This window comes from Scleropages formosus, chromosome 13 (genome assembly GCF_900964775.1).
Source record: "Scleropages formosus chromosome 13, fSclFor1.1, whole genome shotgun sequence".
NCBI classification, from domain to species: Eukaryota; Metazoa; Chordata; class Actinopteri; order Osteoglossiformes; family Osteoglossidae; genus Scleropages; species Scleropages formosus.
The window spans coordinates 11,004,196-11,030,105 of NC_041818.1; the positions used below are offsets into that span (position 1 = coordinate 11,004,196).

The 25,910-nt window shown below is 44.3% G+C and overlaps 1 protein-coding gene across 1 annotated transcript in view; it reads left to right on the forward strand.

Moving 5' to 3' along the window:
• The first annotated feature begins 19,588 nt into the window (after window positions 1-19,588).
• LOC108925495 (AMME syndrome candidate gene 1 protein-like) overlaps window positions 19,589-25,910 on the forward strand; it is a 29,935-nt gene continuing 23,613 nt past the window's right edge. Inside the window, exon 1 of the mRNA XM_018737480.2 lies at window positions 19,589-21,256. Coding sequence (XP_018592996.1) covers window positions 20,823-21,256 — 434 coding nt within the window. The 5' untranslated portion in view covers window positions 19,589-20,822. The remainder of the gene's footprint in view (window positions 21,257-25,910) is intronic.

A 25,910-nucleotide genomic window follows, 5' to 3' on the forward strand; every position in this document is an offset into this window, starting at 1 on the left:
TAAGTAATAAATATTGTTTGCACGTTTATACTGTCGCAACACATCTGTGCTGTGAATCTGGGGAAATGCCAAAGGAAGACAATGCATTTAAATAACCGTTTTATGTACACAAATAGTTTCATGCAATACAGATTTTAATGCGTAACAGTCCGGCGCACGGTTGGCCTCCCGGGCTACATTGTATATGGTGTAACTGCTCCACAGATATGGAAAGATGCATAAGAAATATAAAGCGCGTCCTCTGGCAGTGTTCAAGCGCGTACGTGCCAGGCTTTCGGAATTCACAGAACCGCAGGGCTGAGATCTGTTCAACAAAATCGCTCCCAAAATCAGAGGTGAGCAAGAGGTTCTTAACCGCTTCCAAACGCTGAAGCGATGTCTGGCGATATCCTCCTTCTGTTAACGCTGACGCCACGTTCATCATCAGCTGGTCTGCGGAAGGGTGACCCGCGCCAAGTCGCAACAAAACGGGCTACGATCAAACGCCCCGTGCGGCTGGCGTCGGCGGCCCGGCTCCGCGCCGAAAGGCTCCGTCGTGCCGCGGGATTAGCGATGATGGACGGCAGACATATGGACCCTGGCGCTTGTGTTGGATGAGTGAGCTGAGTTCCACATTAGGAACAGCAAGAGTAATGGAATCAGTGAGGTTTAGCTGGAAGAACTGGGGAAGGGATATACGGGTCCCACCCGGCAAAGGGTCTGAAAAACAATCTTTTTGAGATAATCTTCAGCTCGGCTGCCAAGACTGTCATCGGTGAAGAGAGAAACACCCAGAAAAGCACATATTCTTCATTGTGGTCCTTATGACACACACATAGCACAGCTATCAGCAAACCTTCAGTCCAGTAATAATACGCCCACATGTCCCATCTATCAAAGCAATTGAAGAGTTCATCCTGAGCAGCACACTCGCTAATAATGTCCTGGTAACACGCAACTCCGGCTCCAGGGAATAGAGCTCACGATTTTTGAACAACGAAATTTTGACCTTAGACAGACCAGAAGAGCAAAACAATACTGCACGCAGACAACTGGACTGAGAGATTGGGAGGCATTCAAACAATGTGTGCAGTTTGAATGATCACAATCATTTCACCTATTCTTATGACATTCTTTGCATCATTTTGCTCTATACACCGAGAAATTCACGTCAGCTAAAACGTGTGCTTTAATACACACGCATACACAGAACTGATGTTTTTTTTTTTGTATGAAATACAGAAAAGAGCCGTAACACGAATCTAGGTTAACACCACAAAGTCCTATGTACTATTTTCGAACAAATATAATATTACATCATCACGCATTATGCTGGAGAGCAGCTATGTTAAAAAAAAACGACAGTGTTTTATTCAATCATATTCAACCTCCAGTTTGTCAGTTTATCCTTCACTTAAAAAATTTACGATGTTCTTTCTCCAATTACAGTTCTGGTTGCCGCAAAATTTCAGTGAAATTGTTCAGTGACATAATGTACCATGAAATTTCCAATGTACTCTTAATTTTGAAAATAATGTAAAGACCACTGTGCTGCAGTCACTCATGACAGTGTTAAACAGTTTCCATGTGGTATTTTGATCCATCCCCTGCAGACTGATGCCTGGCTCCAGCAGCTGAATCGAACTGCTCTTTACTGCCAACTATTTTTGCAGCAATACACTATTTTCTTACCCTGCGCATGGGACTTTATAAAAGGGGATTACCCTTAATCATCTTGCTGGTCCTTTGGAGGCTTCTGTTGCGACAACTGCGCTTCCGAAGCACCACGGCAGAACTGGTAATGAGCCCTTTTCCACGAGTCTCAAATTACAGAACATATACTTCAGAAGGTGCACAGTAACACATCGCAGCTATGAGCACTGGTTACAAACAAAGCCCCGCTGAGCTTAATATGGGACATAAATTTTCCACAGAAAGTCAAGGATTGCATATGGATTCACAAGAAGGCTATGTTTCATAGTTCCCTTTCAGCCACTTCATAGCAAGGTAATAACCCCATGCATTACCTTGCTTTCACAAACATTTACAAACATAAAAAGCACGATAATCTCAGTAAATATGAGATGTATCAATGTTAGGAAGTAACAGCTAAGAGGAGGAAAAGGAAGAAGCAAATTCAACCTCTGGACTCACTCACAGGGCAGCGGGTCTCATTTGGTATCATTTCTGGTGTCTGTACTTTTGTGGAGGAAGCAGGAAGCAATGGATCTATAAAACTTGCTGCTGCATCCTTATATTAGAACTGTTTAACCTGAAATATAGTTTTAACATAGTAATGGGGCAAAGATCTTATTTCCTTTCTCATTATCCTTTATCTGAAACCTCAATGTAAGGCATCTTGCAGAGTAGGATTTGAACAAGTGACACTTTTTCAGTGATTTACCTGTTCATAAATAACAGCGCATTCTTACTGGTATTCTGCTCAGAACTCTAGCAAGAGTGAGGTTCCAACAGGGAACGGTGGCACTAACCCTAACCCTAACCCCCAGGCGTTCATACATGACTGATGTCATGAGTATGATATTTCTCACCTATTATCTTAAGATTTTAGGAAGATGAGTTAGTCTTCATGTTTCTGGTGGGATTAAGTCAAAAAGAATAAAAGAGGGATGTCTGATGTTCAACAGCAGACGTGCAACTCCACAGCCCTGCTGCCACTCTGATGTGATCTGGCTTGAGAGGGACTGTGATATTAGACAACCAACCAGGTCATTAGCAGCTGCTGGTTCAGGAAGTACAAGATAGAGAGCAACAAAAATCTTGAATGAGGAGAAGAACAAAAAACCCATTTCTCAGTGCATGGATTGGCCTCTGGAGCAGTTAATCTCATTACTGGCTGGGGAAACCCTTGAGGCTGCGGGTAAAGGCTCAGTGGCAGTGGCCAGGGCACCTCTGGCAGTGAGCTGACAGCCCCGGGCACACACCCCTTCCAACATCAACTCGTGATCAGGGACGTCTATTAAAACATCCACAGGCAGGGCAGTGGGTAGCGTAATGGTTCAAGCTGATGCGTTTGGGCACACATGTCACAGGTTTGAGTCACACCTCCAGCTATAGTACCCTGAGCAAGGTACTGAGTCTAAATTGCTCCCGTAAAATTACCCAGCTGTAGAAATGGGTAAATAACTGAAGGTAGCTTAACATTGTAACTGGCTTTGGAAAAAAGTGTCGGAGAAACACAATGCCGCAGCGAACAATTCTTCTGCAAATGCCGAAACGCAAGTCAGTTTCCCACCAGGCATGACAACTTACGTATACAGCACTTACTGTGCCATCTTGCCAACGCAGCGACACCCTGGGCTGTGCCACTCAGACTGCCACCTTTTTTGTTCCACCGAAGAAAAGACGATTAAGACAAAAGAGGGTGAAATCCTTGCTGACGGTTCCTCAATTACGCCTCTCACAAAAGTGCTGGTGGGCAGGCTTAATATCGCGGACAGAGCTGCCGTTTAATTGGCAGCCCTGGACAAAGGGGCCCTGTGTTTAGTGATGCAAGGGTGTCTGCCTTTGCTGAGCTGCCTCTCAGCTGGGAAAGGGCTCACTTATTGCGTCACACTCAGATGGCAAGGGCTGTTTACAGTCCCTAAATTGTTGCCTATTCACAAGTGTCTTCACAGCTCCTCTCTGAAAGACAACCGCTGTGCACATTATATTCTGTATGTGTAGATCATAGGCGCGGAAGGAACAAAGTAACGCCGCTTGTTAAGAAATGCTGTCACTGTGTCTGGCATGTGTGTTTGATGCACAAGTTTATGCCCCTTCAAGGCTCGTTACCTCTGTTAGCGAATGAGGGAAACAGCACGATGAAGAAGACAGGCCAGGGGTCAAAGGGGCAAAATACAAGTGCCCGTGGTCCGTATTTACTTACAGGGATTCTATTGGCAATAAACTAGAAAATATTGTTTTTAACTATTCACGAGGAACATACTGTATCTTGATAAGTTAATTCCATGGACTGCTCAGAATCTAGAAAAGCAAAGTAGAATTTCTCTAGGACTTGATTCTGCAGCATCCCCTTTCTGTTGGCTTTCTTTTAAAGTTCCCTTTTGTAGACTGAAGCGTGGCTGATCTGTGTGGAGGATGTGGTAAACTGTCTATTTAAGCCCCTGAATAACACGAGAGCATCAGGAGTCCAAAAAAGTTATTCAGGTACTCCTCAATCAATCTGGACAGAGGGATTGTGACTGAATCATGGACAGAACTGGTGTTAAAAGCTAACAAACTCCAAAAACTGTTTATCTCTTTCAATGCTTGATGATGTGGCCATAATATTGCAGCAGCTACTTTCTTATGGTCCATCTCACTGCCTTGTGGGTCTACTACAAATCCCGAAAACATGGTGTAGCTTCATGAAACTGACAGTTCTCATCTTTAAGAAATAACTGTCTCAAAAGCTGTTTCAAAAGATTCCTATGATTCACATGACCCTTATTAGATTGGAAAACCATGATGAATTTTCAGCAAAATAGGAAAAAATGGTCAAATTTCTTTTTAAGCACCTCATTGACAAAAACTTACATTGATCTGATGCTTTTCTCCAACGTGACTTACAATTATTTACCCATTAATACAGATGCGCAATTTTACTGGAGCAATTTATGGTAAGCACTTTGCTCAGGAGTGCTACAGCTGAAGGTGGGAGTCCAACCTGCAATTATGGGGTCTAAAGGCAGCAGCCCTAACCACTGTCACCAAACCTGAAAAAAATAAACAACTGAAATACGTTCATTGGGGCAACTGCTTTGCTAAAAGTTTTCCATTTCAAGTTTTCCAAGTCAAATGCGAACACACTCCTAAGACCAAGTTTACTTCAGTAAGTATGGTTGCTCAGGTGACTTATTCAAGGGTGGCAGTGATCAAAGGTATAGGATGCGGGTGATTTACCGTTATTGCACTCAGTCCCTCATAATCAGTAAATTATAGAAGCCTAGGGCCTCTATCCTTTTTCTCTATAAAAACAAAGGGTGGATTGGAGATGATTCCTATGCTTGAAATGACTCCGAGGCCTCAGTAATGCATGCCTTTATAGCTTGATGCTCAGACAGGGAGAGCTCCACGTGTAGGTGGACTAGTGCCAAGCAGAGAATTATTGGAACAGTCCCAACAGCAATGAGGAAGGAGTTCTAATGGCACAGAGTTAATGAAAACATCCTCTAAATCACAATCTACTCTGGGGATGTGGTCTGGAACATCTGCATTAGGCCCCTTTATTGAAGTAGCATGGCGAAGCACAGTATTGTATTAGACATTGCATTGTTTCCCCAAGAATCTTTTTTCAAAAATTGCATAAAAGGTAGGTCATGTGGCAAAGACTACTCAAAATTAACCAGACTGTCCTGCATCTGGTGCGGTGGGGCAGTGGGTTAGACCACAGTCCTGCTCTCTGGTGGGTCTGGGGTTCGAGTCCTGCTTGGGGTGCCTTGTGATGGACTAGTGTCCCGTCCTGGGTGTGTCCCCTCCCCCTCTGGCCTTACGCCCTGTGTTACTGGGTAGGCTCTGGTTTCTTGTGACCCTGTATGGGACAAGCGGTTCTGAAAGTGTGTGTGTGTCCTGCATCTTACAAGGAAAAAAAAAACATTTTACACTAAATCATTTTAGTGTGATACAATCCCAGCTGTAACCTGAAGAGGACAGTAACGTATTCCACCGTACATGGCCCTATAGGTTGCCCATCTTAGGCATACAAGTTACACTTGTAAACAAACTCTCCCCATGACCAAGCCAAAGAGAAGCCTAAAAAAATTCCTGCAGCTAAAGAATCTACAAAGACCTGAACGTCATTGACTTGAAAACCCCACAAGAGTTTAACCAGCACTAATAATTTCAAGGCAGATTTAGGAGAACCACTCACCTCTGAAAGAGTCCCTGAAGTTCCTTACGGTGGCCTGATCGCTTTAGAAATTTGGAAATGGTCCACAGTTCTCCAACAGAGGCAGGGTCCTCTCTGCTCACACCATTGCCTCACTGCTATGGGCAGATGACCTCTCCCGATCTGCATAGGTTTGGGCAGTTCTATTGGAAGACAATGGATTGTCCTGGACATTGGTTTCTGTGGCCTGTACCACTCCAAATTGAGGTTATCCAGTAGGATGGAATGGGGAATGAGTTTGTTCAGGCTCCACTCTTTGTCACTGCAAGCAAGGTCTGCTTAGCTTCTTGTTTAATCCATGCTGGTACAAGGACAGGATAGTGGCATTGTTCCATCTGCTAGCAGCTAAGTGTATAGAGTTTGGGTGTGACCTCAGGTGTGGTCCAATTCCCTCGGCTGATTTCCAGGAGTAGGTTTCCTGTGGGCACAGGAATTAGTTTCTACAGATTCCAAATTGCTGTGGCCCACTCAAGCACTTTTTCCAATTGCAAGGAAATGATGAATTCCACGCTGGCAGCATCCAAGCTGTATGCCTTGGGCCGATGCAAGAAAAAAGTGAGGATTGCAGAAAGAACCCTTGATACTGGTCACATGAGCCATCATATCTTTCTGTTGTCAAGAGTGAACTGGCTGGTTTGATAGAGGCGATCAGTGCCACAGTGGCTGCCTGGGCTGCCGGAGCTTGTGATGTCACGGTGTTCCCTTGGAGGATCGAGACTACTTCATCCATGGACTCAGTGGGACATCATAGATATTGAGCACAAGTTCCCAGGACCACCCCCAGGCAGCAACTTTAGTTTTCAATGAGCCCAGCTCCAAGGGGTCCATCTGTAGCAGGTGGAACCTTCTATCATGACATGGGGATGGGGGATTGTGGCAAACTCAGCTGTGAAGATTTTTTTTTTTTGTAATCATGAAATTCAGAACACAAACCTTAGACTCAACAAGACCGGGGTCAGAAACCACTCTGAATGTACAAAAGCAAAGTAGAACTTCTAAAAGTTTAATTTGCAGAACTCAGTGCGGCATTCCCTTTCCTTAAGATTTCTTTTAAAGTCTTCCTTGATGGGCTGATGTGTAGGAGGTATGCATGGAGGCAGTCAGTCCTCTTGCTGTCACTGGGCATGCCTCCTGGGGTTTGTTGCACCAGGTCTAGTTCAGGTGTGTAGCATTTTGAAGTTTTCCAGCGGTGCAGATGAGACTGACTGTGTAGTCAGAGAACAGGGTTCTTCAACCCTAGACCCAGAAAAGTGATGGTCTGTATAAATTTAATTATCTGGATGGAAGTCTCCAGAGATTCCACAGGTGCTGTAATTTGGATTATGGCCCCGCGGCATCATTGCCAGACTATCACAGCTAACAAGGCCTGCTTTAGACCCCTACCGGGGGGGGACGGATTGTGATGCTCCACTTACTGAGACATCTATCATGGTTTTGTTGATCTCAAACATAGCCCCCGGTTGGCTGTTTTCACTGGCAGACGCTTTCTGTGCAAGACAATGAGAACAAGCTCTTCCACCAAGTTGTGTAACGTGCACCTGGATTGTAGCTAAATGAACTGTAACTATAATTATAGCTGTGTACTAAGTGAACAGCAAAAAAGCTTTTGCTCTGGTTGAATAGATACAGGAAACATTGTGCCCGGAGGGGTTTGTGTAGCACTGCCCCCGCGCTTTCCTCATTTACGGGTCTCCCAAATTTTCTGACAATGGGTCTTTTGACGAAAACTTTGTGGAACACTTTTTTCAAGGCCTTTTTATGAGCCAGCATGCTCAGCTGAGTGAAGAAGAGCGACGACTCGCTCCATATGTCAAACCCACCAGTGACCGGCTGGTTTGGAGCACATGAATGGATTTCCTGTGTCTTTGGCCTCCTGTGCTGTGGCTAAGTTCATCGTGGTTGAATAAAGCAGTACGCTGCCATGTCGTCTATTTGCAACTCTCAGCTTGTTGATTTACAGAGCACTTCAGGTGAGAGGTAATGTCTGTCTGTGTGTGAACTATGTGAGAACATAAATGTGATATTTAATTTTTTTCTTTTATATAATCACTGACAGGACTCGTGTATAGTCAACGAAAAACAACAGAGAACTTAAGTACTTGGACATACTCTAGTCTGGTTTTGGAAAAGCAACATCCACAAGAAAAGAAAATTGTTCTGAAATAAAGCACACAATACATTTCTTGGACAAAGAGCTGTGTAAGTGGTGTGAAAGCAAAAAAGCATGCTGCATTTATTATACATGTATTGCTATTATTTTATTGTAACAACAGATGGAAAGTTAAAGTTGATGAAGAGCAATAGAAATCATGGGTTCGCCACAAAAGAACACAATGATGGAGCTAATTACAGACATATTTGAAAGTAAATAAGCCCATAAAAACAAGCTTCAAGTTTGTTCAGTTTGCAAGAATGATATAATAAAATGTGTTACAGTACAAGGAAATGGGCCAAGGCACAAATGATGGTAAAGCTAGTGAAAAACATAGGTTTACACTACAAAATGTAATCTTTAGGCCCTTGAGCTGAAGGGAGAGCAGGTAGTGTAGGGATTAGTGCTACTGCCTTCATACTGCAAAGGTTGCATGTTCAAATCCCACCTCTTGGTAGAGTATCCTTAAGCAAGGTATTTACCCTGTAATTGCTCAAATAAAAACCACCCACCTATGTAAATAATTGTTTAATAAATTACTCTGGAGAAAAATATCAGCTGAATGTCTTAACATTGGGGGTGTGGTGGCGCAGTGGGTTGGACCACAGTCCTGCTCTCCAGTGGGTCTGGGGTTCGAATCCCGCTTGGGGTGCCTTGCGGCGGACTGGCGTCCCGTCCTGGGTGTGTCCCCTCCCCCTCCGGCCTTATGCCCTGTGTTACTGGGTTAGGCTCCGGTTCCCCGTGACCCCATATGGGACAAGCGGTTCTGAAAATGTGTGTGTGTGTGTGTGTGTGTGTATTAACATTTAGGACAGAAAGAGTTAATACTAGTAGAACAATGTAAAATGTTTTCTTGACCTTCAAATGTATCAGGATTCAAGCATCACCATGTCTCACTGATGAAGCTTCTCATTCAGCAAGATTTTATGGTGTTTTCTGGGTATTTCTAAAGTGCATCAATAAACATTGTGGCATCCTTAATTTAATTTCCCCAGTAATTCCGTACCCTGTAAAGGTTGTTTTTATTCAAGTCAGTCTTAGCTTTATTTCATGATTATACTCAAGTCATTTTGGGTTGTGGTCTTGTAATCAGAAAGAATTGGTTTTGCTGTAGTACCTTTGATTAAAATATATACCTTGAATTGATAAAGTAAGGGCAGCTTCTTATATTTATTCACTTAGCTGATGCTTTTTAATGTTAAGATTATAATTATTTTACTAGAGCAATTGAGGGTAAGTACCTTGCTCAAGGGTACTACAGCCAGAGGGGAGACTCAAACCTATAACTTTTGGGTCCAAAGGCAGTTGTTCTAACCACTACACCACAGGCTGCCCCTCTCTTTTAACAACCTTATTGAGTTTGTTTTTTATGTACTCCTTTGCCATTTGAAATACCTCAATATACAGCATGCAGTCAATTAGTTTCAGGCTAAAAATCATATCAGCAGTTAAGTATAAATTACAAACTTGACCCCCGATTAACTGGTTATTTGTTCTGCCCTCAAGTGATCTTTAGCTAAAGCCTAATCCTGAGTTGTTCGGAAGGTTGTTTTTCCTTTGGTAAAAGCTTGAAAACACAATTCTGGTAAATTATAGTAAAAATCATTCATTGAATAACCGTTTATTTCATACCATTGCAGCCTCTGTGTTTCAGTAATAATTTGAAATGATTGTTTTTTTATGAGTCCTACCAAAATGACCAGTTACTCTGCGCACGCAAGCAGTAAACTTTGAATTGGTCATGGACATTAGAGCCACTGGGGTGAATTTCTGTGGCTTAGGGTTAGGGCTACTTTGTTCACAAAGATGGCTTATTTTCAATACTAGATAAAGACATGCTCTTTTGTCAAAGCTTACTAATACTGGCAATGAATGGAAATGGACTGTTAAAACTGATGGCTGCTAATCCAATAATTTTTACTTAAAAAATCTGAAGGGTCCTTTTAATCAAAATGTATTTTCTAATGCAGATTGCACAGAGAATTTGTGATACATACGCTCCCCACAAAACCAAATTCCCCGTTCTTTTATGCAGAATTATTTCACATTCCTCGCTGTTGCCCTTACCGAACAACTGTTTTGGTTTTTAACGTTGGCAATCTCTCGTCGTACGGAAAGCTGGCAAAGAAAAGGGAAACATACAGAACTCAGTAACATCATTTTACGTTGGTTCATATTTCAAACCATACATGCGATACAAGTCATGCTTTAATCCTTGTTTTAGGTATGGCATTTCAGAACATCAGACATCAGTGGGTGTAGCGTTGCATCTTAAAAACCAGAAAAAATGCCTTTTGTAAGGGAAAATAAAATGTTTCAATACCTTGAAATTGGTCTTAGCTAGTCACAGCAACCAGTTTGCTTGTCGTGTTTGCCCTCCTCAAAATAACAGAGAGAAGTGGTCGTATAATAACCACTGAAGCCATTGAAATGAATGATCTGGTCATGTTCCAAAATCCCCCCAACCCTTGGCCCAGATAACACAATTGTTCAATTAATTAACAGCAAAGCTGCCAGTGTTCAATAAAGCAACAGTGAACTTTTTCAGCACTTGTCAAAGCTAACAAGTCCAATTTTTACTGAGGCTTTATACAGTATAACAGTTAAATAACAAACTGCTTTATGAGCTGGAATGGCTTTTCATGAGAAATAAGGATCATAAATGGCAAGTTAAATGAAAGAAAAAAAAAAAACCGCAGTTTATTCATAATGTTTTTAATTCCAGATCAAAGCGGATTTTAAATTAAAGAAATTTTGCAAAACGTATGCTGTTTTATAAAATGTGTTCAAACATGCTGGTATGCCACAGGTCCTCTGCGCAGCTAGGCAACTCACGGCCTCCAGTGTTTCGAAGGTCTACGTGTACTTCTCAGGATTTTCGGCTCTGCTGGGAATTAACATGAATAAATTGTGTTCCAGAAGCTACACAGCCTCCCAAGGGCCGAAATGAAAAGGTAAAAGGTTCGTTTAATTCACCTGACTGTAAACCTTGACTTGTAGATTTAGTGAGAAAATGTGCTCTCATACTGACATCTAATTAGAAACTCTATACGTACTGAAATTAATTACTAGCAGTTATGTTTTTAAGAGCGTGTTTATGGAATGTGATCTTGAACAAAACTGCCGATAAAGACTTTCAATACCTTCGTGTCTTCGACTCTTATACTGTGGCGGTGATTAAGATGGTTTCACAATCTTCAGTCTTCATCCAGAAACACCATGTTTTGGTGCCATGGCACTGATCCAACAGGTAGGAATATGCATGTGTACACGTATCATATTATTGGTAACATAAGAAACCAGAATTGCTTTGAAAAGGAATTTGCAGGTGTTGCAGTGATGCCTTAAAAGATACACTTCTATAAACAAAAAACAACTGTACCTGTCCAGTCCTCACAATTATTATTATTATTATTACTATTATTATGCATGGCCCTGCTCAATGTTGATATGACTAATATAGTAATGTTGGTGTTTAGTAAAAGGAATGACAATATCATTATGAAATTATTGTCCCCACATTTGGGTATTATGGTAGATAACGGGTACTTCTAATCAGTGAGATAAAAAAATACTGGCCAGGAAAATGACTTGCATTGATTTTTTTGTTTTTTTTTTTTTTTTTTTTTAATGGGAGAATTCCTCTGAAACTGATGACAACGGAACATTTGAAGGCCATGTTTATTTGCCTGACAACATTTGCATTGATCTGGCAGCACAACAGTTGTACTGACAAACTTGGGAAGGGCACATAATTAGAGCCATTTTTATGCTACACTGAATTTTATTAATAGCTAATGTCTGCCTTGCTGTGAAATGCTAGCAACACAGCCAAAAGACCACAGCTGAATAGGTAGCACAACTTATGAAAGTTTTAGTGCTGCATGCAAACTCTCACAGAAATAGCCAGGATGAAAACTCTGCGCATGTACATATTCACAATTTACTTGAAGAAAAATATAATCATACCCTCTAAAGGCTAAAACATCGTGGCACATGCACCGGAATGTACATCATATGTTTTTGAAGCCATTTCCAACGTCAGTGTAGTCCTCCGCCTTACGGGCAGCGCTGTAAATCGCAGTAAACCCTGCTTGCTTTGTGGCCTCACCTCTCGGCGGTGGTGTTGTGTGTGCCTGCCCTCCTTGACCCATTTGACGCCACTGGCTTCAGGCCACTGACCTGGCCCGCTCTCCTGTCCCGTCTGTTTGGTCCGAACCCAAACCGCACACATCATTAGCTGATGTTCCCGCACGCCTTGCACTCTGGGTGCACTTTTCCCACTGGCCACGCAGATGAGCTCACTGAGCCGGAGCTGCCGTGGTCAAACGAGTTTATTCAACCTGGTCTCTACACCCCCCCTCCCCCCTCGGCCTCCCCGGTCCCCTCGCCTAGAGACCCCCGCGGGTCCAGCCAATTAACATCCTGCCCGTGTGTGCATTATTAGGCTGTTCCGCAGCCTCTTTTCCTCCCCTGAGGCCGAGCCTCTGCTTGCGACAGGGTTGCGAGGGCAGCCTCCGTGACACCACGAGGAGTCGCCATCGTTGGTTCCATCACGCCTCTCCGCACGCTCTCTGCCTATACTAAACGCACTGTGTCATGACAGCTGGATGACCCAGCTGACTTGTGCATTTTACTAAACCTTTTCTGACTTATTCAGTCCAGATAGGCCTCTCGTATTCCCGGAGGATGCAGTCAGATGTCGGTTTTATGAGGGGATTCTTTGAACATTATGTCGGACTTTAGATTCACTAACTTTAATAGTTTCTTTTTGTTTGCAATGCCTTTAGCACTAGCGCTTGTTATTATTGAAACCCTTTCCCTTTCTGGGGAAAAAAAAAAAAAATCACTGGTAACACCAAAAACATCAGTAAGATCTGGGAAGAGGGACACTTAGATGGGAGTACTGCTTTTGAAAAAAGGGTGCTTTTATGCAGCAATTTAACACTATCGAACATGTGGAGAAGTATGAACTAAGAGCAGTATGGCAGCTGCACCACTACAACGAAGAACAACTTTATAAACTGCGATGTCATGCTAAGTCCAACAGTTAAAAGCAGGGAGTGAAGAAGGATTGGCAGGGACCGCCGTCCACATTGCTGTCCCACGAGCAGCGCGGATTCCTGGCGTGTTAAATTAACATAGTGCACAGGGTGTGCTGGCAGACCCGGTCCTGCTCCGGCAGGAATGTGTTTCCATTCTCTCGGCGTTCCATGTGCACACATTGAGCGGATTCCAGCTGATATCCTCATTTGTTCTGGCACGGGCTCCTCTGGCAGCCTATCAGCTCATGAGAAACATTTCTGGGAAAAAGACTATCTATTTACACTGTTAGCCAACATTCATAGCATCACATTATCCATGCAGGTTTTCTGCTGAGCACATTATGCCTGGACCACAGCACAACACAACTCACACACACACATTATCTGAAATCACTTGCCCTAGGCTGGCTCACAGTGAACCGAAGCCTAACCTGGCAACGCAGGGCACAAGGCTGGAGGGGGAGGGGACACACCCAGGAGGGGATGCCAGTCCATTGCAAGGCACTCCAAGTGGGACTCAAACCCCAGACCCACCAGAGAGCAGGACACAGTCAATCCCGCTGCACCACTACACCCCCTCCTACAACACAACTCACACACACACACTTTCAGAACCGCTTGTCCCAGACGGGATCACGGGGAACCGGAGCCAACCCGGTAACACAGGGCATAAGGCTGGAGGGGGAGGGGACACACCCAGGACAGGACGCCAGTCTGTCACAAGGCACCCCAAGCAGGACTCGAACCCCAGACCTACCGGAGAGCAGGACCGTGGTCCAACCCACTGCGCCACCGCACCCCCCCCCAACACAACTCAGTAACTTCATATTTCTACCCCATATAAATAGGATAATCTATATTTCATTTTCACATTTGTCAACATTTCATTGACGTCTAATCACTTTAAAAAGAAGAAAAAGCCTATAAACCTAAAGGAAATATGGAAATATTCAGCAGAGACACATTTGGCATCCAAAAGGTGTTCACGGCATGTTGTCATCACACAAGTTTCTTCTTTTATCATAAATTGATTGAACGTCAGCTTTGGGAGGGAATCTCTTTTGACCTCAGTGTGTTTCTGTCTCTCGTGGTTTAGAGAAGCGCAGTGTTACTCTGCCACCAGACACACTCCTCGCCAATTATGAGCTGCGGAGCTGCAAAGCTCGAGGTGCTCCATTTCCTCACTTTGAGCGGCGTGTCTTCCTGCAGCGCATCTTACAGTACGTTTTACTTATTACACTTTCTCTAATCCATTTTGACAGCTGGAAAAAAGTGTCATTTGTGAGCCTCACTTGTAATTCAGAGCTCTGTGCGGACTGCTGCCATATTTTTACATTTTCGACCGGGTTAACATGGTCAGATACGAGTCACACATGACTGATGGAGCGTGAGCCAGATAAGAGTGATCATTATGGCTTTTGGTCTTGCCCTGATGTAGGTGTTTTTAGACCAAGGGTGTGCAAACCTACTGCTCAGGAGATACTATCCTGCATGATTTGTCACAGGCCTGTTGGACACAACTGCCTCTACAAATCAGAAGGCCCCGGAATCCACGATTAAGTCACTCAGCTGTATCACTCTAGGGATGAAGAAAAAAAGCCAGCAACCCAGTTCTTTGCTGGTGTAGTCCTATCTCATTTAGATCATGTGTGCTAAAATTAAACATCAATGATATATATTTTTAACAACCAATCAGGAAATAAAAACACAAAAGGATATATTAATACTGCACATTCACATTGTTGGCTGCATGTCTGTAAACGTAAATGTTATAAATACAAACTAAGCAATAAACACGATGAATAAATAAATTCACGTAGCTACTAGCGTTATGTATATTTGTTCATATGGTGGTATGTGACAAATTAACTGTGCTTCGGAATCACGTGTCTGCATCCATATCTCTCCTTCTGTTAACATAATGCACTCATTGTATTGTTCCCAGAGATGTACATTGTACTTTGGAGAAAAGCACGCAAACACAACACACACAATCTGAAACCGCTTGTCCCAAGCAGGGTTGCAGGGAGCCAGAGCCTAACCTGGCAGCACAGGACATAAGGCTGGAAGGGGAGGGACACACCCAGGACGGGACACCCGTCCATCACAAGGCACCCCAAGCGGGACTCAAACCCCAGACCCACTGGAGAGCAGGACACGGTCAAACCCACTTCGCCACCTCACCCCCTTGGAGAAAAGCATCTGCCAAATGAATAAATGTAAAAGTAAATTCAGACAGTAAATGCAACAGAAATAAACAAACAATAAATATAACACTGATACATTTCATACAACATCAGGACAATATATACAGAACGACACATCACGTCAAGTCTTTCCATGCCGCCGTCAGTGTGGGAGGCTGCTGAGCGACCTTAGGGCTGCAACGGGGCCTTCCTGCACCAAGTGGTCTTTCTGACTGACACAAGAACCGCAACGGGCCATCTTGTGGAATTTCGCACTGTCACTGCATAGAACTCGTCCTGTTTGTGACAACATCTAAATACGCGGCACATTACCAAGTAGAGTGATGGCGCCTCTTTGTGGTAAGAAGATGCTACTATAAAATTATGGTATAATAGCATGCGCACAACTTACCGGCCATTCTATAACCTAACCTTTCCAAGGTGACTTAGAGTAACACACAACAAAAATTATCCATTTATACAGCAGGGTACACACACACACACATTTTCAGAACCGCTTGTCCCTCACGGGGTCACGGGAAACCGGAGCCTACCCGGCAACACAGGGCGTAAGGCCGGAGGGGGAAGGGGACACACCCAGGACGGGACGCCAATCCATTGCAAGACACCCCAAGCAGGACTCGAACCCCAGACCCACCAGAGAGCAGGACTGCGGTCCAACCCACTGCGCCACCGCACCCCCTCACAGCAGGGTATTCTCACTGTATTCATTGAAGATAAATACCTTGTGCTCAAGGGTACTACAGCAGAAGCAGGGAATTCAAACCTTGCACGTCGAGTTGCAATAAGTGGGACATACATTAAAGGAAACGGACGACTGCACACGTGCCATTACACTGTTCCTCTCTTTCCACAGGCAATGCTTCTGGGTGAAACGGCAATCTGGGTGCAGAGCCATAGCTAATAAGACCTGGACCTCTGTGGATTTTCCTGCGAATATGTCAGCATCATCATTTTGACAGGACAAGACCGCACTTGCTGAAAACACACCCATTCAAATACTGAAACACGACAGGAGAGCCTCTTTCGTGTGCCGTCATCCCTGGGGACCCTCATTCCGTATTTATACAATTCCAAAGACCTGCTAAGATTCATTTGTTCGTTATGGTCAGAATTCTAAACAAACTACAATGTAACCTGCAGTGCAAATAAAAATGAATGGTCCAGTAAACCATAAGCGTTACTATTTAGGTACTGTTTGGCATAATTATAGCACCAGATGTTCACCTCCATCATGCTGTTAAAAAAGCCCATTAACTTGGAGTAAAGTTTTCTTTTCTAGCTACATCAGATAGATCAACCAATATCAGCACCACCCATTGCTCTCCTTACATGTTGACAGAAATTAGTAGACAGAAGATAAGGATATCTAATTTGGTCTAGCTACTGCACTCAATTTTTCAATTATGACTGGGTGTATACATCAAGTGTATCTCATTTCCTGTCTCTGGGAGCTATTGTGCTGCTGGAATATAAATAGAACTAGGGCAGTAAGGGCAAATTGAATGAGACTAAGAGGGGAAAAAATTGGCGCTCAAAATCTCATGCTTTATAATTATCCTTTCAATCCAGCCAAGTTTATAGCTGCAAAGTTCTGCTGTGGGTGTGGCTGAGACTGCATAATGCTTTCCTAATGCTTTCCTATAGATATTGATGGATGGTACATAAGACTAAAGTAAACTGATTTCATTTACAGGAAATCAGAGGAAGTCTTACCTATGGATCTTTTTACCGCCTCCACAGCGTCAACCCTATGTGCCTGGGATTATTCCAGGGGTGATAATAAGCACCCAGCAGGTGTTTCCTGAACGGTTTGCCTTCATAAAGCCTGGCTAAAGACCAGATGCAGAGAAGAAAAAAAAAAAAAAAAAAACAGATTTCTCAAAACAGCCCCCATGGTGGATATGAGGTGCAGGCCATCTGAAAATGCTCCTTTTCAGGTTGGTAATGCATGATGACCACTTTGAATAACTACTCAAGGTCTACGGCACTCACAGAGAACTACTGCCTGGACATGACATTTCTCCTACTCAATGTCCCCTCATGCTGTTGACAGTTTGTGCCAAGATCCTCTGGCATTTTGCATTTTGGATGGCTTAGAATGGAGGGGGTCAAAAGGGATCCCAGCTAATATGATGGCCTGAGTTTCTGGTTATTCTGGTGCCATCAAGTTACCTGCTGGCCTGAGCTTTTTTCTGAAATATTGCCTCCTGTCATCTAAATCTGGTAATTGAAAATGTGCTAATTTCTCTACAATCTGCAGTCTGTGGCTATTGGAAAATAGGTAAGCTCATGTTGGACATAAACCCCTACAGGGAACCTCCATTTCATACGTATTTACTACTCATACATTTTTACAAATGTAAAGCAGTTATTTTGATTATTTTTTCATGAGTAGAACTTTGTAATGTTCATCTTTATATTGAATTTCTATTTTCTATTTCATTCATAGATGAAAAGTCCTGTAAGAATTGTCTTGGCTTTGAAACTAAGACCCCAAAGTCAGCAGCTTCCATTGAGGAGAAAAGCAATTTCTTATGCCGAGTTCTGTCTGTAGATTCTCCCTAGTGCCTCCAACACCCTCTTAAGTGTGAAATAGCTCCTGTATGAGGGCAACCAGCTCTCATGCTGCTAATGAAATCTCAGCTTTCGGTGGCAATCACTAATTTTTGTTAGTTCAAGCAGCAACCTGGTGGCATAAGCATCCTTTCAAACTCATTGAGTTTCCTAAAGAAGTTGCTAAGATGCAGACTCATATTCCTGATGACTTTAAAGTACTGGTGCTCTTCAAAGTAAGAGCCGGAACAAAGAAATTGGATCCCCGAGATGTAAATCACAGGGTGATGGCAGGATAATAAAGTACAGGTTATTAGCATGACTGGCAGTGTAAACATTATCCAATATACAAAGTAACAATTCACATAATCTATATGCTTATTCTCCTAAAGAAGCTGACTATTTGAATCACAGCAACTGCTGTGAAGAGGAAATGCCAGCAAAAGTAATTTTATTTCAGGAAGTCCATTTGGTTCATATGCAAAGGCCCGGAATTTCTCTCATCTTCTGAATGTCAAAATAAGTGAGGAACTGAAGATATCTGTTTGCTTGAGGATATGTGTGCCAAAGAGAAAACGCAAAATGATACAATTTTTGAACAAATAAACACCTGATGTCAGTTAGATCCAAATCCACAGCATTTCTCATCCACCCAAATGCATGATCTTGTGTTACCAACCCTCATATAATCTGAGACTTGAAATCTTCCAAAGGCGAAGGCTGCTAAACCGACGCGAAACTGCTGGAATTCAGATTGCTATGAGTTTTTCATATAAACTCTAATGAAAACAGCCAAAGGCAAAGTTTTGTACTTCATTCAAGCTGGAAAACAAAACTTTTTCAGTGCCTGTAATTGGTAGCAAAACGAATACAAACATATTCTACTCAGAATTAAGCTCCAGGCACTTTTAGCTGCCCTATGTCCCCAAAGCTTGATATAAGGTTTTATTTTAGGATAACAAATGTAGTTTTTTTCTTTATTAGGTTTCCTGTCCTTGGTAACAGCTTATGTTTTTTTTTTTTTCTTTTTCCATGGTGTGCATAATTCAGGGTTAGGAGCACAAAAACTTGCCAAGAATTGGCAGGATGAAAGATAGCAATAATATTAAGATGCCATGGATAAATCTTGGGGGGGGGGGGGGGTACATATTGTGCTCCTGCCATGCCTATGCTTCAGGGAATATATAGGCCATACCCATGCAGTGACCCACCCACACGTTCTTTGTGTCCGCTGAAGTCGTGCCAACTTATGATTAAACACAAGTCTACTAAAATTATAGATACTGATAACAGAAATATGACCATTTTCAACGCCGGGCCAAAACAACCTACAGGCCTATGCCTCTTGTTAAACTTAAGCAAATCTGAACCGATCACGATCTTGGTTTAATCACGACTGCCAACACTGCTCTTTTAAGTTTTTTTTTGGTTTTTTCGAATAAAAGATGAGCGGCGGTAAAAGGGCGAGCCGCTGTCCCCGCGGGCATCCCCGGGGCTGTCGTGTTCCCTGGTGCGGGGAGGACTGCGTGTGCCCCTTGGCAAAGCCGTGTATGTATATGTGTGTGTGTGTGTGTGTGTGTGTGTGTGTAAGTAAGAGAGAGAGAGAGAGATGATGATGATCATGATGATGATGAGGAGGAGGTAGAGAGATGTGGCCGGAGCGCCGCGATGCTCTGTGTCTTTAAAGGCGCTCCGCGGAGCGGCTCTCAGAACGCCTCCCCCCCTACACCCCCACCCCCACCGCTCGGGCTGCCGGTGTTCTCCACCGACACCGGGGCAATCCGCTCCCGCTCGCCATCACACACTCGGACACCCTCTGCCCGTAATACTGCATCTCATCGCGCCTTTCCCAGGAGGAGCCCAGACTGGAGCGGGGCTCTGCGGAGGCCCTTCGCCGGGCATCATTGGAGCGACGCCGGCTCCTTACCGGGCTTCCTCCCTCTGACACGCCGCGTCCTCCAGGATGGAACAGGACTCCGCTTCGGGTACTACATTTCATCTGTAGGAATTTATTTTGTGTGTGTGTGGTTTTTTTTTTTTTGGGATTGGAAAGGAACGATCTCTCTCTCTATGTCGAGGGGTAAAAAGAATCGAATGAAGGGACGGCGGTTTCGGACGACCTAAGCCGCCGGGGGCTCATTTCTGCAGATTTCAGCATCAGCACGACTCGAGCGACGGGGGGACGGAGCGACTCATTGCTCATTCTGAACACAGCCGCCCGACAGCATGGACGGAAAAGCACGGAAGAGGTCTTTTCCGAGGCGCGACAAACTCTGCACTCGCTCTTCCCGCCTGCCCAACTCATCGGGACAGTAGGAGAGCCCGATCGGAGAGCCGTTTGACAAGGAGGGGAGGACCCGGCCGTCGCCGCCGCCGCCGCCGCTGCTGGGAAATGACTTTGACGCTGCGGGGGATCATGATGTGAGGAAAGAGCGGAACTGCGTGCGCCGTTTGGACACAAAGAAAGACGCTGCCTGGAATGCGAGAGCTGCGAGCCTCTCAATCGCACCTCACGTCCTCGCTAAAGCCCGTGGGCCCTTCTTGCTCGAGCTCAGAGCGCACAGGCTCCATCTCAGCTCTGCGTGCGTGTGTCACACGCACACGCGGGACTGCGTATCGCTCCGCCTCGCCTGGCAGGTGCCGCTGACCCCGCTCCGCGACCGACTCGCCCCTCGATGAATCGCCGTTCCTGCAGACGCGACTAGTTCATCCGCAGCGTGGACCTGCCCTCTCGCTCTTTCGAGCTGCACGCAACGAGGCCCACGCCGACAATGACTTGACATGTTCGCAAACTGGCCGCACTCCAGCCTTCCTCGGGCACCTCTTCCTCGTCCATAGCCCGGGTAACGAGGTGACAATAACGTCGTAAGCGACGCTGGGTGTTACGTTCGGAGAAGGAGAGGGGGCGGAGCTTTTGCTGGACGTTCGTGCTGACGCGCCGGGATTTCTACGTGTGCTCGGCGATTCGCCCCGCCCATCCCGCGCTCACAACGATGGGTAGGAAGCGGTGTGTCGGTGCCGATTGTTCCAAGATGGCGGCCGGGTGCTGCGGGGTGAAGAAGCAGAAGCTGTCGGGGTCCCCCGGGTCAGGGGGTCCCGGCGGAGGGGGCAGCGCGGTACCTGGGACGGGACACTGCGGATCGGACTTGGGGATTGGTTCCTCCTCCGCTGTTCCGGCGGGAAGTGTGAATCGGGCGAATGGCCTGGGGGGTCCGGGGAGTAGCAGTAGTAGCAACAGCAGCGCGATGTCCCCAACTCCGGGAGGCTACGGCACCACCGGCCTCTCCCCCAATCTCAGCCCCGGACTCGGCGGCGGGAGGAGGATGGTGGTGTCGGCTGAGATGTGCTGCTTCTGTTTCGACGTGCTTTATTGCCATCTTTATGGATACCAGCCACCCCGAACACCCAGGTTTACAAACGACCCTTAGTAAGTACGCAAACTAACTACTGTAACTGTGTGCGCCTAATTGACTGTAGCGATTTTCTTCTGATCTTTTTTCCACAGTCAGTCAGTCACCTGCCCGACTGCCTACCTACCTGTCCGTTGTATTTCAGTGTCGTCTTGCGCTCTGATCAGATGTCAACTTCATCGATACTTTTCACTGACTGTCACTCACTGTTGTTGTAACTTAGAGCAGCAGTTACCGCTAACTGATTAACTGTTAAAAAAAAGTTTACGTTTTGGGGTTTTCCGCACTCCGCCCTCCCAGCTGCCCGAAAAAGTAAAAAAACGGAGAAACAGATTTTAAACTTATGATGAAACAAGTTCAAGTTCAGAATGTTACACTTTTCATTCATTGTCCTGCCTGGTGTCTTCGCTCAGCCTTCTTTCCTCAGTAAACGTACTGCTGTCATGACAACACTGACACGTCGCTCTCGGTTCGGTCGCTGTGGTACTTGAGCACCGTAAACCCGCTTAAACAAAGTAACCGGCAACTCTGTGTGTGAGTCATCGAGTGTTTGTTGAGAACAGCGCCCCGTGTGGCCGGAGCGTGCACGTGTTGTGGGCTTGTACCACACTCGCCGTTCAGGGGGTGGTTTGTACCATTCTTGTCGCCGCAGGGGGTGGTTTATACCACGCTTGTCGTCACAGCGGGTGGGCTTTGTACCACCATATTACTAAACACCTTGAATTTAGAATAGTTGAGACATCGTCTGCCCATTGAATGTTATTAACAATGCAAACTCATAGTGAGTTGTTGAGTGTTTGTTCGGAACAGCGCCCCGTGTGGCCGGAGTGTGCACGTGTTTTGGAATTGCAATCCACTTGTTGCCGCAGGGAGGTTTGTACCACTCTTGTCACCATGGGGGGGGGTTGTACCAATGGGCGACTGTACAGATAACTGCTAAACACCTTGACTTAGAAGTGTTAATATAGCATCGTTGAATATTACCGTTAACGGTGACGACTCGTTCGTCCGTTTACCTTTGGATCTAAAAGGTCACTCATAATTTGTAAGGAATTGCTGTCAATTTGTGTTCCTTAGGAAGCAATTTAGTCGCCGTTGAAAGTTTTCATTCATTGACATATTTATTATTACGAGCTAATTAATATAGCGGGTGTTTGTCTTTAATATGACCCTAGCTGTCCTGTCAAAGTAATGTTCAGACACATTTTCTTAGTCTGTCGGGTAGATGTAATATGCCTTTATTTTGGTTTAACTGTAAGTTCAGGGAAAACTGGTCAGTGTTTATGTTTTATGTGTTTTTTTTTTTTTTTCGGTTTTCCAGTCAAAACAAGCCCGTGTCGTCAGCACCTTCCCCAAGCTCCTACTTACGCCCTGAAAGCTGCTTTCGCAAGGTTGATTGAACTGCTGCGGTGAGAGATTATGAAGTTCACAAACAGCAATACTAGCAACGGTGTTAAAAATCACTTTGTACGCAAAAAACAAACATTTACTCTCGTTTACTGTTGTTTTTTGTTTACTTGACAGTTTTCTGAAATCCTAAGCTATGGCTTAGAAATCAACCCGCTTTTCTATATCAGAAGGCAGCGGCATCACAGGTGTACGCACGGCGTCTTAAGGAAACTGTCCGAGAGTGTTGGCCTCTGCCTTTCAGTCAGTTCAGTCATCAGTTAAATTTTTTTTTTTTTTCTTGCTCACCCAACTATGTAACTTCTTTCCTCAGCCTCAAAATGCCTCTTTCAAATACAATTTTTAATGAAACTGATTAAAATGCGTTCAGAAACCTTGCTGACCCCGGGGACGTCCCATCACTGCGGCGAGAGTCTAAAACCGATGGAGCAAACGCTCCCTAGGTAACAACTTACGTTCCATAAAGCTGTAGACTGATGAAATAGTTATAGAGATTCTGGCCTCTTATTTTTCTAATGAGAAAACAACATGCAGCAGATGGCTTTTGAATGAAGCATGTGATGCTTGGGTCCTCCTGGGCTTTCGAGTGACCCTTTGGTCGGGTTAATGTGAGGACACCTTTTGTGTGGAGTCGTTTCCCAGCCAAGCACCGAACGGGGAATACTTCTAGTTTGTGGCCCTTTTTGTAGTGCGCTTTCCCTTTTTAAACGAAAAAGCCGTGCCCTCCAGCTCTGCTCTTGTCTTATTTAAGGAAACTTGTACGTTTTTGCCTTTTCGCTGATGTCTTTCACAGATGGTTCGGTGAAAGGGGAAACCGAGTGCACGGTGGACCTCGTTCCATAAAGCTGCATTTTAAACTTGGCTTTTGGCTTCTATGGTGTTTTGGTTTCATTGTTTGACAGTGGTATGGAATCTCTCTTAGAACAATGAAGTCAAAATAATGGTGTTCGCAGATGAAATTCAAAATTTGAGGTCAAGGGAGTGAGAGCTCTATAGTGTTCTTCCTTTTCGCAATAGTATAACTTTTGAGTTTCCGCTTACAGTAAGTGTACTTCTCAGGGCACGTTTCCTTCTTCTTCTCATGCCTTCCACCCCTCCTGGGACATAGGCCGCCAACAAGGGCTCTCCAGGTGTCCCTAAGAGCAGAGACGTCATGAAGTTTTCTTGTTGGCGTTTCTGTAGCTGGCAAGGTTTTTATGGTTTGGGGTAGCTATACCCGTGCCCAACCCTTCTCCTTTCTCAGCCGGGCTTGGGACCATCCATGGCGGAGTTCTACGTATCCCTACCGTAACTCAAACTGAACCCGTGTTTGAGGTACGTTGATCATCCCGCTGCTTTGGCGCACGTTTTTATTTCATGCATTTTGGGAGTTATTTTCAGCCTCTTCTGATCATTGTGTCCTTTTCGGCAAGTAAATCCACTGGATCCTCATATTAGGATTTTTTTGAATGCGCAAATGTTTTCCTTTTTATTTGTAATGACCTTTTCTTAAGTGACCTCTGATTCTCCAGCCAGGTGGTAAAATGCACCTAAACAGAATAGGAGCGTGACACCGCCTGGGTTCAACTCGTTTTCGTCATTTACGGGCCCCGTCCGACGTTCCATATCGTCAGCGATCGAGAACGAGATGATGAACATTGACATGTTTATGGAATGAACTGGTCAACAGTCAACATTGACTGTTGTTTGTGGACATGACCTATTTCTCTTTGAACAACATTAAAATGAAACAAAGCTTAAAATTTAACTGTATGATTTATCTATAGCAGTACAGATTTTACAGAACATTTACAGTGCTGCTTGAAAGCATGCAAACCCCTTGTGTCCCTTAGTTTTACCGCAAAATGGTTATTTAATGAGAAGCAGTCCTTCTTATGTGACATAGCAGGTGTGTAATGACCAGTTCCATATGTTTGGAGGAAATCGTGTGTGTTGTAGAAACACGGAAACGGTGCAGGTGCAAAAATAAGCGAACCCCGAGTTGCGTTGGTTAAACCAAGTGGATAAGTAGAATCGGGTGTGTAAATCATAATCGCTTGTTGTGTAAGTTTTTAAGATTTCGATTGTATACACCTATTTTAATATTTTCTGCACGAATCACGACCATCTTTGTAGGCTTCACATACTTCCCAGCAGCGCTGTATGTCAAAGTGTCCGTATTATTAAGCTTTTCGTGAGTGTCTCGTAGTGATTTAGAAGTAAAAGTGATTTTGGAGTTATGAAGAAATCAAGTTAAGAACAGTCCTCTGGTCTCAGGTGCTCTTCTAGGTTTAGCAGACAGTGGAGTTTGTTTCCTAACATTATGATCAGGAGAGTATTTTGGCCAGACTGGGACTTTTCCTTCTTTCCCCCCCAAAAGAGAGTCCTGATTGTGTTGGCAGTGTGTTTTAAGCGCCTGTATTGCTGGGTGGGAAAGCGCTGACAAGTTTGCTTCGAGGGGTGTTTTCCTGTACATAAACAAGCAAGATGTCGCTGTATAGTTGAGGTGGTGAAATGTATTGCAGGTCAAATTCAGCAAAGTCAGCACCCCTTATTTCTTTACTATATCTCATAGTTAAATTTTTAATCTTATCAGTCAAAAAAAACGCACAGTTGCAGAGCTCTGCTCGCTCTTTTCTGCATTTTACACCAAATTCTGCCGAAGATTTTGAGCTGGTGATGTTTGCAGAGTATAATAATACTTTCAATGACTGGTCTCAGCACCTGCCTTTTCTGTGTGTGTGTGTGTGTGTGTGTGTGTGTGTGTGTATGTGTGTGTGTGTGTGTGTGTGTGTGTGTGTGTGTGTCATCAGCACGGAGTGTTTCAGCGGCCCAGCTCTGATAGTGTGTCTGGCCTTGAACGATAACCAGTTCTCTACAGTATTTACAGACCAGGATACATATAAATTTTTTCAATCAACTTCTTGACACACTTTTAGTCTAGGTTTTTTCCACACACTCCAGTGGGACTCTAAAACTGGAAATAAATGCAAGAGGCCCTTGCTGATTGAGAAAGGGCAGTCCTACAAAAACTGGAAAATAACAGAGTGGTCAGCTGGCAATCATTGCTTTACTTTTTTTTTTTTTTTAAAGAAAAACTGAATAATGTTGGCCTTTCACATGAACTCTAGTTTCTTCAGTGCTGGAACAAAAAGACCCCTGAAAAATATGTGCTTGTATGACTTTCTTAAAGGTGCACCTGTTCCCAAAATTTAATTTATTCAGTTAGATCACCTAGTTAAGTGCAATGAAAGCTATTTTTATCCATGAAGTATCCAGTATGGT